Below are 16,926 nucleotides of genomic sequence, written 5' to 3'. Positions count from 1 at the left end.
ATTTATCTTAAAAAAAAAAAAAACTAGAACTACAGGAAGTTCTTACTTATTGTCAAGTAATGGCTGCAGTTACATGGTGGTGGCTCTGGAAAAACAGCATATCAGCAAAGAGATAAAAATCAAGGAAAGAGCATCATAGAAATTTAATCTTGAAAAGTGCAGCTTTAGTTTTTCTCGAGTCTGATGGCTTGATGTGAACTGCGTTAATGGCGTGGGGATTTATCAATAGCCTACAACGTCAACATTTAAATTTGTGCTGAAAAATAGGTTTCACTGGAAGCTGTTCAAACTGCAGAATTAGTAAAGATGCAACAGTGATTTAGAGATAAGTTATAAAAAGTGACAAAATGTTCCTTATCTACTTACAAGTGGAAAAAAGAATTCAAAGTGTGGGGGGGATGGACTCTTAGCCTGAGATGCACCTGGCAAGGTAATCAGGCTGGAAAATGTCCCTGAGAAGGAAAGAAGAAAAGAAAGAAAGAAGGGAAGCAGGCAGGAAGGCGGGGGGGGGGGGGGGGGGGCGGAGAAAGATGATCTGGGGTGTTCACACACTACCTTCCTTTTTGGTCCATTATAAATGCCCACTATTTCATGGATCAATGGGTGAATAAATGAATGGTAAATGGCTTCACTATAGGCTTTAGTCTCTGGAGCATTTACCCCAGTGTGAATGAGATATTAGTCCAATTCTAGTCTCAGTAGTCTGAAAAGTGAAATAAACCGCCTACTTTGGTACTCTTGGAGTTTCAGGTCATACTTATAATCCGCAACCACTGGGTCAGCTCTTGGGAACGGAATGTCTTCATAGTGTGGAGCGGAAATGCTGGAGAAATCAACGGTGGTGAAGGGCTTGATGTCAAAGGAGTGGGCGTGGTCATCCATCACAGAAAGGTCCACGGAGCTGATCCCGAAGTTGGTGGGCCAAAACGGCATCTCTGTGTCCACCATGGTAATTTCTGAAATGGAGAAAAGAACAGCTACGACGTTAGTCCTGGAGGACAGTGCCATCCCGTAAAGATCCACAGAAAGGGAACAGAAAGAGTCTTGGGTCAAGTGACGTCACCTAGGTGATCATGGGGAGAGCAGAGAACACAGCCGCCTTCTTGGTGCCGTCCAGGCTGTTGAACTAATGTAGGGAAGTCACCCCTTACCTGGACGTCACAGTTGAGGACCCTCTGATAGTGTCACGTGTACGGCATACCCACATCAATGTCCTAGAAACAGCCCTGCTCTCTTCAGAGCAGGATGGCTTTCCTAAGGGTATCTGGGAATGGGCCTCTTGTTTTTTCCCAGCAAGCAGAGAGCTAAAGAATGTAGCTCTCAAAGGCTGACTCTTGCAAGAGGTTAAAGATTCCAGCTGTGGTCTTCATAAGAAAAACAAAGCGCCTTGAAAACACAAATAAGGAGACTAGGGCTGTGAATGCGCTTCAGCGGTTCCAAGAGGACGCATCAGGCACGGTTTGGGTTCACATGTCTGAATATCTACATGAATAAGTACCCAAACAACTTGAAGTTATCTGTGTTACAGTACAAACACTACACTGGTGATAGCTTAAAGGTCATACGGGGTCTCAATGACATCCAGAAAAAAGTGTGTGCTCCTAATGACAGGGGCAGCCATTGAACAAATTTCAGCTAAACCTACCTAACCCACGTCACCCCATTCACTTTGCCCATCTCCTCGGCATGCTTATTTTCTATTTCATTACCCATTTTTCTTAGTATATATTACTTTCCTATCAAAATACACCTCTCTCGTCTCAACTGCAATATCCACAAAAGTAGGTTCATCAACTATTTCTCATCATGCCTACTGCAAAGTTCTTCTGTAGACAAAGTAAAGGTGGACTGAGTTAAAGCTGGTGTATATGCTTCTGTATGAATACTGGGAAATGAAAATAAGGATGCAAAAAACGTCTGGGTTGCAAGAAAAATTGTCTGCTCATCATTTTACTAGTTTATTTTTGTTTCACTTTTAACATATGACTTCAGTGACTGCCTGCCAACCAATGTCAGGCTTCTCAACACAGGAATCATATCCCTAGGGGTCATTTATTTTATTGAAAAGTCTCAGGGAAAATTTTAATGATAAAATAGTTATTTATGTGTAAATAAACAGAGCAAAAAATTCACGTGATTTTAAAGATATACTATGAAACTCCTAAAAAAACTTTATACTTGTAGTACATTTCATGGCTAAAAGAACGCTATTTTTAAAAAAGAATAGACTATTTTAAAAAGCAGCTTTAGGTTTACTTAAAGATTGAGCAGAGGGCTTCCCTGGTGGCGCAGTGGTTGGGCGTCCGCCTGCCGATTCAGGGGACACGGGTTCGTGCCCTGGTCCGGGAAGATCCCACATGCCATGGAGCGGCTAGGCGTGTGGGCCATGGGCACTGGGCCTGCGCGTCTGGAGCCTGTGCTCCGCAGCGGGAGAGGCCACAACAGTGAAGAGGCCCGTGTACCCCCCCAAAAAAAAAAAAAAATTGAGCAGAAACTACAAAGTTCTCATATACCCTTTTCCCTTTCTCCCTCCCCCGCAAACCCTGAAACACACAGTTTCCCCATTATTAACGTGCATTTCCCCTATTATGAACACTTGTATTAGTGTGGTATGCTTGTTGACAAAACTGATGAACCAAGAGTGATACATTATGATGAACTAAAACGCACAGTTTACAGTAGAATCCATTCTTTGTGTTGTTCATTCTATGGTTTTGACAAATGCGTAATGTCAAGTATCCACCATCACAGTAGCACACAGGATGGTTTCACTGCTCTAAACACCCGCCGTGCTCTACCTATTCATCCCTCCCCTCCTCCCCCGAAAACGCTGACTTTGTTGTCCTCTTCTACTAAGGGCAATTTTTGGTGGAAAAGCAGGGGAAGCACTGACCTACATCATAAATTGAAAAGTCTTTGCGTGGCATTCAAGGCCCTCCCTGACAGTCTGCCTTACTTTTTCAGTGTCATTTTCCACTCGGGATCCCAGACCTCACCCCCATTCTCATCAGTGCTGTGCTTGGGCGCATCACACCGTGTGCCCAGGGCAGACACTCTGCACGGTCTAGTCCGCTCATCTCTGTTCATGCTGCTTCCTGAAGTTGTTCACCCTCCTCCTGTCCCTCAGCACCACCCGTCAAAATTCCCGTCTGTCTTTTCCACGGTAGTGGGGAATCCCACACTGGTCCAAATGCTACTCTCTCCATGAAACCTTCCACGAATTCTCCAGCTTAAAAACACTCTCCATTCTCCGTGTTCCCACAGCACTGAGTACCTCTCTTTCCCTCCGGTATAATTATTTGGATAAGTATCTCCGCTGTTAGAGTTCCAGTTCCGGAGCAAAGGGCAGGGTCTTATTCTGTTTTCCTTTTAGACCTCATGCATAGTTGTTGTTTACTAAACGTTTGCCAACTGAATGATCATATTTTATAGGGAAGGAAAGAACAAGTATTCATTTTTCTGTGAAAATGGAAAAAATAAAGATACTTTTTCAGTGGTTTAGTTTTGCTAAGACTTAAGCTCCCCAGAAAAGATGTAATCTTCAATATCATAAATAAAATACAGTTTAAGCTGTAACTCCTCCTCTCAACAACGTATACTCAGTTTTTCTCTTCTGATAATTGCAGGAGGAAGATTAGGCTACTGTAAACTTTTTCTCTACATAGAAAGGACAAAGTGAGAAAGAAAAACCGTTTGCCTCTTCATCTCTATGAAAACAAATTATCCCAGTACACACTTTCCTTCCCCTCTTTCCCTTCTCCCTGTCCTCTTACTCTGGGACACCTTGACCTAAACAATATTACTCCACAGGGGCCATGGTTACTGGGAGGCACAGTGGTTCCCTAGACATTTTATTTTGACTTAAAGATGGGGTCCAGGGAGCCTGCTTCTAATTTTGTCTCCAGAAAACATAAGCTACTGTTTCTGCCAAGCTGTAAGTTGAGTAGGTGTTTTTCGTGACTCCATGCAATTACTCATGAAAGAATAAATGAACAAAATGCTTGCATAGACAACAGTCCTTCTCAGGGATAAGTAACAATGTCTTAATTTTCCAGCTGGGCGAGAGAAGTGCATTGCATCAGGCACATCATTAATTTCACAGCCTTTAGTGTGTTTCAAGCAGGCAGGAGTCTTGAGGCAGACACTGTGGGGAAGGACGTAGTCGTGTGCCATTTACCTCAGACCTTCACCTTGGCTTTAAACTCTACGATACTCAATGAGCAGACTTCACAACACGCCAAAGTATAATGTAGTTCAAACAAAAAGACATATCATGCAAAAATACAGCAACTTCTCTCATCTGAGAGGCATCATTATTTGGGAGTATGGATGTGGGTCAGAAAAGATGTTAAATGATAAAAATCAAGCACTAGAACTATACAGTTTACCTTTGGGGTTCTATGTTGTCCCTTATGAAAAGAAAAACTTCTACTAGAATGTCTGGAGAAATGCTGCACCTCCTTAATAATGACATTAGCTAATATTAATAGAACCCTAAATCTCTGCTAAGTATAATACCAAATACAATGCTTGGACTGTCTCACTGAATGCTCACAATGGCCCTATGAGGTAGGTATACTTATAAATCCCCTTAAAGAAGAGGAAACTGAGGCACAGTTATGGAAATAACTTGCCTAAAACCACCCAGCTACTAAGGAGTACAGCTGGGTTATGAACCCAGATGGTCTAAAACTCCACAGCCCGCACACGTGACTTTCTAAACTTAATACTGATTAGAAAAACAAATCTCTTCCTGATCTTCTAGTTCTATATTAAATAACAATTAATTTCGACGAAGCTTCGCTGAACACCTATGATGTGCCAGGTACAGGGGGCTGGGGATGCACTATGAAGGGTAATTCTCAAATGGAAGCTTCATTGGAGAAACATGTTAAGCTGAACAAGAGTGGGTGCAGGAAAGAGCCTTTCCTACATGTCTAAAACTTAGTAGCCCTGTTGGAAGTGACCTTAGAAAGACACTTAATCACCAATTTTTTTCAATCTCTTTTCATTTGTTTCAGTTCAAGGTCATGGTACTCATAAATATTATTCATCCAGCCCCTCCTTATTGATCTATTCAAATCACTTTGCAGTGTGAACTGACCTGTGAATTTCCTAATTCCTCTCCCGTTACAAGAGCCGATATCCAGAGACAAAAATCACTCTGAAATGTCAGAGCAGAAAGGGCGTTTTGGAGATAATCTAAGCTCCCCATCTGGCAGTTGAAGAAAACCAGGCAAAGCGATGTGCTCAGGAGCTCAGGGGAAGAGGCCGAGTCCACGAGAGTCCAGGTTCTCTGTCTCCTACCCCTAGCATCCTCCACACTGCATTACGAAGTCGTTACCATGTGTAAATACGTTGAAAAGGGGACTTTTTAATCTATACCAATTTTCACAGATCCAGACTTTTCGGTCTTAACTAACACACAGGAATGACATCAAATTTATGGAGGAAAAATGTCTCATGCAAGGAGCCATTTACTGGTTGACAAATTAGAATAAAGAAATTGGTAGTAGAATTTGTTTCTAACAAAATAAACTCTGAATTCCTCAAAAGGTTTAGGGAACAGCCTCATAAAGTGAGCATCGTATCCGTCCAAGTCTTTACGTAATAAATACAGATGGATGTATTTTATTTGTTTGTTTGTTCGTTGCAGGTTGCTGTTCTGAACACTAACAACTGAAGATGGAGAGCTAGTAGCGAGTTAGAAGCCTGGGTTTGAATCCTGACCTCTTTCTTGTCAATTTTGTGATCTCTTTATCCCTAATTATCCCCATCTGTAAATAATCATACTGCCGACCTCACAGAGTTGCTGTGAAGATTCAGTTAAATAATACATGTAAAGCACCCAGCATAGGGCCAGAAAGTAAGTTCTCCATAAACGTAATTATTGGTAGTAGTGGTAACTTTTGTCACCAGAGTAACCAGAGTACTAGAATCATGTAAAAGGTAGGCTAAAAGCTCCCCAACGCTACCACTAGGGGACAGGAAAAGGAAGAAACAGCAGCAAAGTCCCATTGTTCAAAGAGGATTACGCCTAAAACAGATGTCCTGTTTTAAAGGCCTCTGCAAAAGGAGAGTCCACGGCCTCTCTGGGTTACTCATTCCAATGCTAAATTGCTCTTCTGTAGCCAGGAAAGTCTATGTCTTGTCTGGCATTTCCCCAACTGTGTTATACATATGTTAATGATGTTCCTTTTAAAATAATTAAAAAGAAAAAAATTCTGGTGGGCAAATAAACTTAGGAAATGCTAGGTGAAGCCAGTTTAAATGGGTCTACTGCAGGACTTCTTAGAATTATATGCTAATAATCCATGAGAAAATACAAGACAGGGGAGGGCATCGCACACAACGTTTGAGGAGTTTACCATCTGATGGAACAGAGTTTGTGAAATGATGGTCTAACCTATGTTGTTGGAGTTTGTACATTTTTCTTTCATTTTCTAAACATACAGTTATCATCCTCTGCATACTTGACCTTTACCACATGTACTTGAAAAGTTTTATTAAGTTATCCCTTAGGTTTTCTCTAACTTTAGAGTGACTAAGGGCAAGGATTTATGTTGGTTAAAACAACGAGAGAAAGGATTTCTAACTTAAACCACAGAGAAAGGAATCACTGTAAAGACTAATGCTCTTTTTACAGAGACTATCCTAAAAGCCTCCAGGCAGGAAAAAAAAAAAAAAGTCCCCTAAAAAGGGTCAGGAATCAGAATGACACTGAACTGCTCAAAAGCAGCGCCGGAAGCTAGAAAATCAACAGAGCAGTATTTTCAAAATTCAAAGAAAAAAATTATTTCCAACTTAGAATTTTATATTCAGCCAAACCATCACTCACGCGTAAGAGGAGAATAAAGACATTTTCAGAAATGTAAGACCTCAAAAAAAAGTCACCTCCCGTGTGTTTTTTCCTAGAGTTCTACACCAGAACAAAAAGGAAACATGGGATCCAGGAAGCAAAAGATTGAGGTACAGGAGAGAGGTGCAAGGAAGACCCAGGACAACAGATCCTGAGCAGAACCTGTTCGTTGAGAAAATGGATCAGAGGGTGCCGGTGGCCTCATGAGATTCCCTGAGAAACCGCAATGCCCGAGACATGCAAATGCCCACTTTGAGGGAGAGTCTGAGAATGAACTGGTGGCAGGTATGGAGAAAAGGAACAACAACAAAAGTGAGTAATTACTAATTAAAAAAAAAAAAGAATGATTAACTCCAGAAAAACAAACAGCTATTCAGGGTCAGAAGTAAAACTGTAGGGCCTTCCCTGCTGGTCCAGTGGTAAAGAATCTGCCTTCCAATGCAGGGGACGCGAGTTTGATCCCCCAAACGAAGCCCGTGCCCCAACACGAGAGCCCGTGAGTCACAAGCTACAGAGCCCACGTACCCTGGAGCCCACGCGCCACAACTAGACAGAAGCCTGTGTGCTGCAATGAAGACCCGATGCACCCCTCAAAAAAAGTAAAACTGCAGTATACTGTCCGGCTCAATTGTAAGTGCACTTCCAAAATTACTGCGATGTAAACACAGACAACTAATTTCACCTAAAATTACGAATAACCACACTGTGAGGGTGGGTTGCGGGAGACGAGGAGTGTAGGTTTTGGGAAAGGGAGTGTGATGGCAAAGGGCTAAATTCTTATCTTCTGCAGCAGTAAGTCAGTGGGTAATCAACACAATTAAAAAGATCGCAGTATAAGCATGTTAAACATACAGCAGTAAAAACCAGGAGACATGCTTTAAAAAGTTAAAAATCATTGCCTCTGAGAAGTGGCAACCAGGTGTAGGTTGAAGACTGCGGTTCTTCATTAAAAGCTTTGTACTACGATCTGACTTCTAAAACTGTGTACAAATATTACTTTGATGAAAGTAAAAATTAAGTTAAATATCTTTAAACTGCAGTATTTTCCCATGATTTCACCTAACAGAGGGAGTAAATATATTCCTTGCCTGTTTCCCAGTCCTCTTAAAAGGACTTATCATGCAATAACCTGGAAAAGTAGAGAGAATTTTAATGGTAGTTTCAAGTAAAATAAAGGAGTATCAGAAAATATTTTTGATACTTGACCAACAGATGACTGTCCTTGTGACTCAAGCATTTAAAAAATAAATTCTATCAATTCCTTTCTTTTCCTTCACTGGTATGATGAGTTTTAATTAGCAAAGGAAGAAAAAGACTCTGGACCCCATTAGCAGAAGTATAGTTTAATAGTAGCTAATCATTTTTAGGCACTTATTATCGTATGACAGGCACTGTACCTTAGACCCATTACATATGTAATTTATAATTTGTTAATGTAAGTATAATTTAGAAATGTACATACAGTAATATAACTTACATATATAAATAGTCCTATGGGTTGTAAACAATTATAATTACTACCCAATAGACTGAAAACATTAGACAGAAAGAGGTAAGTGATTTGCCCAGTACAACTAATAGGTATTGGAACTGGGGTTTGAATTCTGTTATGGTTTCTCTGAACAGAGAACCTCTTAGTTTGGACACCAGGAATTAAGAAAAGGATTAAAATTCCTTAGTGTGGAATTTTAGTGGATTCCTTAGTGTGTCATTTGTTTCTTTAATATAAGAAAATATGTTTTCATTGTGTTGTCTACTTAGACTATATTACAAACCAAATCCAGTGCTTCTGTCCTGGTGACACTCCCATCGATAGCCTTGGCAGAGGTTGAAAGCATTCTAATACGTATCTTTATATGCACATTTCTTTATAAAGAGCCAGAAGGTCTCACAGCAAATTTCCAAATTCAGACCAACAAAGGGCATATGATCAGCTTTGGAGAAGTCCATGTTAGTTTATGCTTTCTAAAAATTCATTTTCTCTTGCATGGGCCACATCTTGTTTAGATAGCTTGCTTAATCCAGTCCTGAGTTATCAGGGGACAGGAAAGATGATAGGCTCATGCCCTCATCCAGAATGATCGTTTCTTCCGCTACCTTAGCTGGAGATTCAAGTCCTCTTTCTCATCATGGTCAAACTAGTTCAAGGTTGGTTCTTCTGCTAAAACCACCTTCACATGTTTCTAAAAGGAGACTTACTAAAAACTAGTCAGGACTAAGGCTAAATCTGCTGAACAGTTAGTTACTCTGGTTTAGCTGAAACTCTAGCCTCGCCTAGCACACACCAGCAGCCAGCGAAGACTGGTACTTAGGTCAGAAAAAAGGAACTGGAATGTTTCCTCCTGGCCAGCTCCTTCTGCACAATTTGGTTTTGGTTTTGCAGTGACAGGGGAAGGAAAATGGGAGAGAGGAGACCGAATGGAAAGGAAAAAAATGCAAGGAATGCTCCACAAGTTTGTAGCGACTTAGAAAGGAGGGAACCACCAAAGATCTCCCAAAGGACTGTTTCTCCTTGCTTTGTCCACCCGTCAACCACTGTAAGGGACCTCCTGCAACCAGGAAGAGAGAGAGTGGGTAGGTGTTTTTAAAGAAAACTTTACTACTGAAGCATCTCTAACAGCCTGAAATTATGCTAGAGGGGAAAGCTGGCCTTACTCAGAGTTGTTTAGTCTGGCGAAGTGAGTGATACACTACGCTTCTGTTTACTCTTTTGTTTTCAATTTACTGTGCCAAGCACTCTTAATGAGAAGACAATGGTCTTAAGCTATACAAACTCTGAGAACAAAAGTGTCAAAACAGATGTAGCCAGATCACTTGTGGTTATGGGATGAAGTGCAGATTTCCACTAGCTATACTGTATATTATCTTAAAACATATTGCCATGTGATATTAAAATATTCTTAGTAAGCACTTTTCATTCTAAGTCCTCCTCCTGAGCCATTATAGCATTACCAAAAATATTCTACATGAAAACATTTGATACAACACGCATCCATGAGTTCAAAAAACCTCTTCATTAGGAAGGGTGAGAAACTTCATTCATCTGATAAAGAACAGCTATTTAAAAAAGACAAAACAACTAAAGGAGCCATCATACTTGACAGTGAAATATCTAAGCTTTCCTTCTGAGGTCAGGAATGAGATAAGGATACTAGTTATCATCAACACTGGAGATCCTATCCTATCCAATCCAACAACAACAACAACAAGACACAGAATTCGAAAAGTAGAAATAAAACTAACATTACTCACAGATGCCATGATTGTATAAAAAAAAATAAAACCATTACAGCTAAAAGGAGAATTTAGCAAAGTTCCTGGATATAAGGTTGATGTTAAAAATTCAACTATATTTCTATAAGCCAGCAACAAACAGAAAATGACATTTTGAAATGATGTTTACAATCGCATCAAAACCATCAAATACCTAGGGGGAAAAATCTAGCAAAATATGAGTACAATCTCTACGCTGAAAACTCAAAAGTATATTGAAAAAGTATCTAAATAAATGAAGGGACGTGTCATGTTCATGGACTGGAAGGCTCAGTATTATAAAGCTGTCAATCCTCCACATTTATCTATAGATTCAGAATAAATTCCAATCAAAATCCTAGCGTTTCTGCCTGGAAACTGACATGCTGAGCCTAAAATTTATGTGGAAATTTAAAGGGCCAAGACTAGCCGAGGCAATCTTGAAGAGAAGAAAAATGCTGGAGGACTTATCCTACCAGATACCAGAACCAATGATAAAGCTACAGTCATTAAGACCAGATGTTGGTTGGTGCAAAGAGAGAAAAATAGACCAATGCAACCAATGCAAGCCCGGAATCAATGCCACATGTAAACGGTCACCTAGTTTATGAAAAAATGTCACTGTAGTAGGGCAAGGATAATACTTTCAATAAGCAGTGTAGGTAAACTGGGTATCCATAGAGAGGAAGAAAAGGTTCAACCCCACCTAATACCACACACAAAAAACCAATTTCATGTGAACTGCAGATCTCAGTGTGAAATATTAAACAAAAGAGCGTTAAAAAGAAAAACTAGGACAACGCCTTATCAACCTTGGAGTAGGCAAAGATTCATTCAACAGGATATAAAAAGCACTGACCATAAAAGAAAAATGTGATACACTGGACTCTATTAGGATTAAAAACTGTTCATTAAGTGAATAAAAAAGCAACAGAGTGGGAGAAGGTATCTGCAATACACATATTTGACAAAGGTCGCTTTAAAACTCATATCTAAAGTACCTGATATAAAAATAGGCAAAAGACTTGATCAGGTACTTTGCAAAAGAGGATAGCCAAATGGACAACAAATATTTTAAAAGGTGCTTAACTTTACAGTCATCAGAGAAAGGGAAATAAAAATTAGAAACAAAAATTACAAGATGATACCACCACTTACCCACCAGAGTGATAAAATGAAAAAGATAGAAAATGCCAAGAACCAGGAAAGATGTGGAGTGAATGAAACACTCAGACACTGCTGGTGGAGGTATACACTGGTACAGCCGCATTCAGAACCGTTTGGTAGTGACTCAAGGCTGAACACGTCCCACAGCCCAAGTATATATCTAACAAAATGTGTATACTTGTTCACTGGAAGACCAATACGAGAGCGCTCACAGTTGTACTGTTTGCAATACTGAAAACCACCTGAATGCCCATCATCAGTAGGGTAGGAAGATATATTGTGATATAGTCGCACAGTGAAATACCATATAGTAATGAGAGTGAAGGGCAATTACATTCAATAATGTGATTAATCCAACAAACAAGTACTGGGCAAAAGAATCCAGATACAAAAGAGTAAACCATGTATGATTCTACTTACATAAAATTCAAAAACAGGCAAAACTAATCTTTGGGTTAGAAATTAGGATAGTCAGAGAGCTTCTGGAACACTGGTATTGTTCTGTTCTTTATCTGGGTGCAAATTACACAAGTATGTTCATTTGTGAAATGATTTATACATTTTCTCTAATAAAAAGGTTAAATAACAGAGATGTCTCCTACGGGTCCAGGAAGTCGAGGTTGATAGAAGGAAACGTTAAGACCAACTACATAGCCAGCAAAAACTCTTCCATTTGTATTACAAAGGATGGGTGTAGAATTTCCAGGGCACTCATTTGACAATTTTCCTAGTCAGAAGTTATAAAGCAGTATTGAAATGATTCTTAGTAAACTATCTATTTTTTAAACTGGCTTCCGTGTACAATAAAGGCTAGATACATATTTAACCAAGGTTCTCGAATCAGTGTAAACAAGGCAGGTAAAAATTCACAGGGTGCACACTTCATCCTAAGGAATGAGTATTAAAAGTTATGTTTTTGCTTTAGATATGCTTGGCCTATTCTGTCTTACGAGAACCCTGTATTTTTTTTTTTAGACAATGCAGGAAATCTTTTTCCAAAAACTAATGCCTACATTAGGAGTCCCGTGTTTGGGAAGTTAATGAGCTTGGAACAGTTGAGTTGTCTTTTGAGACATTCCATTTAAGTGAAATAAATCAACAGGTTAAATCCAAACTACCAATTTTATGCTAACTATTTAACTCTTCTCTGTATCAACAATCTATTTTATAAACCTTGTTTCTTACAAGAGTCATTATATTTTACTATGGTGTTTCTCTTCCCAAAACTTTTCCTTGTTTTACTTTTCTTGGGCATTTTTCTTTCTCAACATCTTAACCTCAGTACATGCTCAGTCAGTAATACAAAACCAAAACCACCTCAAATCAAGATAACCAATGACCTAAAACTATGTACAAGGTATTTTTCAGGCCCCACAAGAAATACATTATAATGTAGTTCTTGAGCTCGAAAAGTTACCAAGATGAAAGATGTTTGATAACAGAAGAAAGTACAGAGAAAATAAGTGCTCTAAAAACATCGAGGAGACAGAGACTCACACATTCTGAAATAATCGGGGATATCGACTCGGTAGAGACGGGTTTTGAATTATGAGGGCCCAGTGGAGTGATTGGGATTTGGATTATTACTGATAAAGATATTCCAAGGAAAAGATACTTGTCTCCTTCATCCAGCATGGCCCTTCTATGACCTGAGTTTATTTAAGCAATAATAACAAAATGAATATAACACCAAAGAGGATTAGATTTCATATAGGACAGACACTTGCAAATTGGATTGGTTTCTCCTGGTCAGTTGTTTGTACCTTGTAACTGGCTAGAGGTGTGTTGTATCAACAGCAAAGAGATTTCTTCATAAATGGGAAAAATTTCTATGTGAACCTGGCCACATTTAGGTCAAATTCACACCTTTGGATCTTTTTAGCATCATACTTTAATCAACTAAGCAAACTTGCCCGGTCTACATAACAGGTTTTTAATTTTTTGGGGGGCAGTGCGGCACGTGGGATCTTAGTTCCCCGATCAAGGACTGAACCTGGGCCCTCAGCAGTAAGAACGCAGAGTCCTAACCACTGGGACGCCAGGCAATTACCAATAGGTCTTTAATTTTTAAAACTAAACTAAAGGCAGGGTTTTAGGTAAAGTGTAAGACAATAGTAAAATAATATCCAATTATCTTACATTAAAAATATTTAATTGCTAACGCAAAGCAAAAAAAAAAAAAGAATAATGGATATTTTGCATTCTCCAAAAAAGTAAGGGGAGCCATCGTGTTCATATGTCTGGAACATGTGAAGGATACCAGAACTTCTGCTCTGTTACTAAGTTCTGTCACTGGCTCTTTGCCAAAACAAGAAGTTGAACCTTGGTTTCTTTCTTCTAGAACTATGATTAATAATAAGTATCTTTCAGATGATATCTAAATATTATGAAAAAAATTCTAAGGAAAAGATTGGAAGAGAGTAAGAAGTAACTATGACCTAATTAACTATGGAAATAGAAAACTTTTGATAGTATGGATAATGAAAATCTGTATTATCCCAAAGTGTAACTTCTGTTTTAGAGGTGAGAAGACAAAACTAACATTTGTTGGATACTGAGTACATACCAGACACTGCTCTAAGTGCTTTATATATTGGATATTAGTTACTTAACCAAGTAAGGTTCTGCTAGCAAATAAGCCTCTTGAGGTTCAAATGAATACTGAAGTATCAAAAGGGAGGCAGACTTGAAAAGAAGCCAGGCATTTGGATAATTCACAAACTTATAACATTCAAATTAATATTCAACTAATGATATTCAAACCCATGGAGGGCCATGGTGCAAATAACTCTAAATAACAGGTAATTCAAAATATACTTGTACCTGGTTTTTAGCATATACTTAATACTTAATGCTTATATTAACATCAGTTTTAGAATATTATTCAGTGTACACTAAATTTTGTTTTTATACACTAAACAGATTCCAGGGCCTGAACTCAGGAGAAGTACGGCAAGGGATCAGCATGGTCTTAATAAGTCAGCAAGAACTTATTAGTTACCTATCACGTGTTAGATACTGGTGGAATATAGGAGAGAATAAAACTTGGATCCTATCCCCAGTGACTATATAATTTGGCTTAGGTAATATATAAAACAGAAAACAATATCAGGCGGTCTCCAATTAAGGCCTAAATACTGTGATACAGACCAAAAATGATAGAGGATTTTATTCTTTCATTTAACAAGTATTATTGAGCCCCTCTATTCACCGAGCATGTTCTAGGCAGTTGGGATGTACCAGTGGGTGAGCAAACTAGACAAAGATCTCTGTCCTCATGGCGTTAATGTGCTAGTGAGATAAAACCGACGATAAACAATAAATATGGGCTTCCCTGGTGGTACGGTGGTTAAGAATCCGCCTGCCAGTGCAGGGGACACAGGTTTGAGCCCTGGTCCGGGAGGATTGCCGCGGAGCAACTAAGCCCGCGCACCACAACTACTGAGCCTGCGCTCTAGAGCCTGGGAGCCACAAGTACTGAGCCCACGTGCCACAACTACTGAAGCCCCTGCGCCTACAGCCTGTGCTCCGCAACAGGAGAAGCCAGCGCAGTAAGTCTGTGCACCGCAACGGAAGAGTAGCCCCGCTCGCCGCAACTAGAGAAAGCCCGCGTGCAGCAACACAGCCAAAAATAAATAAGTAAATAAATTTTAAAAAAATAAATAAAATAAACAATAAAAACGATGAACAAATAAATTATATGGCAGGCTAGAAGTTGAGGACTGCTTAGAAATAAGCAAATGTAGAGCAGGGGGGAGCGGAAGGGCAGTGGGGAGGACAGATAATTCAACAGGGGGTCAAGGCAGTTCTCACTCGAAGGTGAGAGCTGGGCAGTGATTAGAAGCAGCTGAGAGTCAGCCAAGACGTCAGAGGAAGAGGGTTCCCAGAAGACGCAAGAACTCGAGTGAAAGCACTAAGGCAGGAGCAAGTGTGAAACATGGGAGGAACGGCAAGGAGGCCAGTGTGTCTGGAGAGAGGGGAGGGGTGGACGCTGACGGCGTGGGGTGCAGGGCTTACGTGTCAGGAGAAGGGGAGTCACTGCAGGGTTGTGAGCAGAGGGACAGACCTGACTTCCATTTTAACGTGATCCCTCTGGATGCTGGGTTGAGACTAGGTTGTTGGGGGCAGAGGCAGGAAAACCTGTCAAGAGACTGGGATAGTCCTCCAGGCAAGGGACAGTGGGTAGCCTGTATCAGATGCTGGCAGTGGAGTGGGGAGAAGACACATATTCCTGCAGGGGGGAGGGAGAGCGATGAACGGTAAGGTATTCAGAGGGCAGACACTACTTGAACCTGACCTTGAAGGACAGAGAGAATTGGAACAGGAGGAGGAATTAGGAGAGGCCTTCCAGGACATGTTAGTTTTGGAGGCAAGAGTGAGTGTGGCTTGTTCTTGGGACAATGATGTTAGTCTAATAAGAGCATGGCAGGCCAGTCTCTGGGGTGTGGAGGGAAATAAGGTACATGAGGTGGAAGCAGAATACAAAGAGCTCTGAATGCCAGTGTTCACACTGGTGCCTTGTATATATCGCAGGTGCTCAACACGTATTAGAAAACGGGTAAGAAAGACAGGCTTTTAGGACCACTTATCTGGCAGATTGGATTGGCTGGCTGAGAGTTTCTCATTTAGCTCAGCTAGAAGGCCATACAGAAATCCTGGCATGAGGTAATGAGGCATAATTTACATGTAGGTAATTGACAGTTGGCTGTTTTAAATCTTTCTAATGCAAACCATTCGCCACTTGTGGGAACCTCAATCTTGTGTTGGCAATCCCTTACTCAAAAAAAAAAATTACGTGGGTCTCAAAAACTGTGTTCTCAAGCAGCCACGTGATCTTAATTCCCAGGTTATAAAAGTTGAATAGCAGTTGCTATCAAATACATGTGCAATGTCTGTGTCTCTAAATTAGTTACAGGTGCAAAATTGTCTACCAAAAACGTGAATCTCGTAGAGCTTTATAGAAACCAACTCCCACTCAGACGAGTCTGATTCATTTTCTACCACCTATTTTCACAAATACTCAACAGTGGTAGGTGGACACGAGGCATTTTCTGGACAACTTTCTAATGCCGAATTCAGGGTATCCGAAGGAAGCTAAGATAATAGGCACTTTGTGTCTGTTCTGTTGCTTGAATATAACTAAGAAAGCTACTTTGGTCAGATTTCCTCTGACATGAAGAATACATACCTTACTAAGAGCTACGATGATTTCAGAATTTCCTCCAGCTCATCTCATTCAAGGTGGAAGTGAGAATGCTGACAAAGGTCATAATCTACGACGACCTCCATCAGAGGTATAAAAACTGTTCTTCACTTAACGACCCATGTTTTACACCGCAATTAACAGTTTATATGGATAATTGCCGTCGGGTAGCAATTCATCATACGGAGGACATGATCATCTAAGGCAATTTTCATTGTCAGAAGAAAACATAATCATCGCTCTCATTTAGGCACAAAGAATGACTTAACTTTTGGATATTCAATCTTTTCATGGATAAATGTTAATAAAAGTGGGAGGTAATTCTCCCGTTTAAAAACATCAGACATGATGCTTTCTCTACGTCTGATCACTTCCTTACCAAAACATTCACGAGAGCTCATGCAGAGGCCTCGTCTCACTCAAAACTGCCACTTGCTTTGATTCC

General features: G+C 40.1%; 1 protein-coding gene across 2 annotated transcripts in view; it reads right to left on the bottom strand.

Annotated features, from left to right (window-relative positions):
- Positions 1 to 16,926, bottom strand: part of PPARG (peroxisome proliferator activated receptor gamma) — a 129,135-nt gene that overhangs the window by 49,388 nt on the left and 62,821 nt on the right. For both annotated transcript variants that reach the window (XM_060023076.1, XM_060023075.1), the window contains one exon: positions 729 to 956. In XM_060023076.1, coding sequence (XP_059879059.1) covers positions 729 to 948 — 220 coding nt within the window. In that variant the 5' untranslated portion in view covers positions 949 to 956. The remainder of the gene's footprint in view (positions 1 to 728; positions 957 to 16,926) is intronic.

Source organism: Delphinus delphis, chromosome 10, assembly GCF_949987515.2.
Source record: "Delphinus delphis chromosome 10, mDelDel1.2, whole genome shotgun sequence".
In the NCBI taxonomy this organism is placed as follows: Eukaryota; Metazoa; Chordata; class Mammalia; order Artiodactyla; family Delphinidae; genus Delphinus; species Delphinus delphis.
This window is presented reverse-complemented; position numbering and strand designations above follow the sequence as displayed.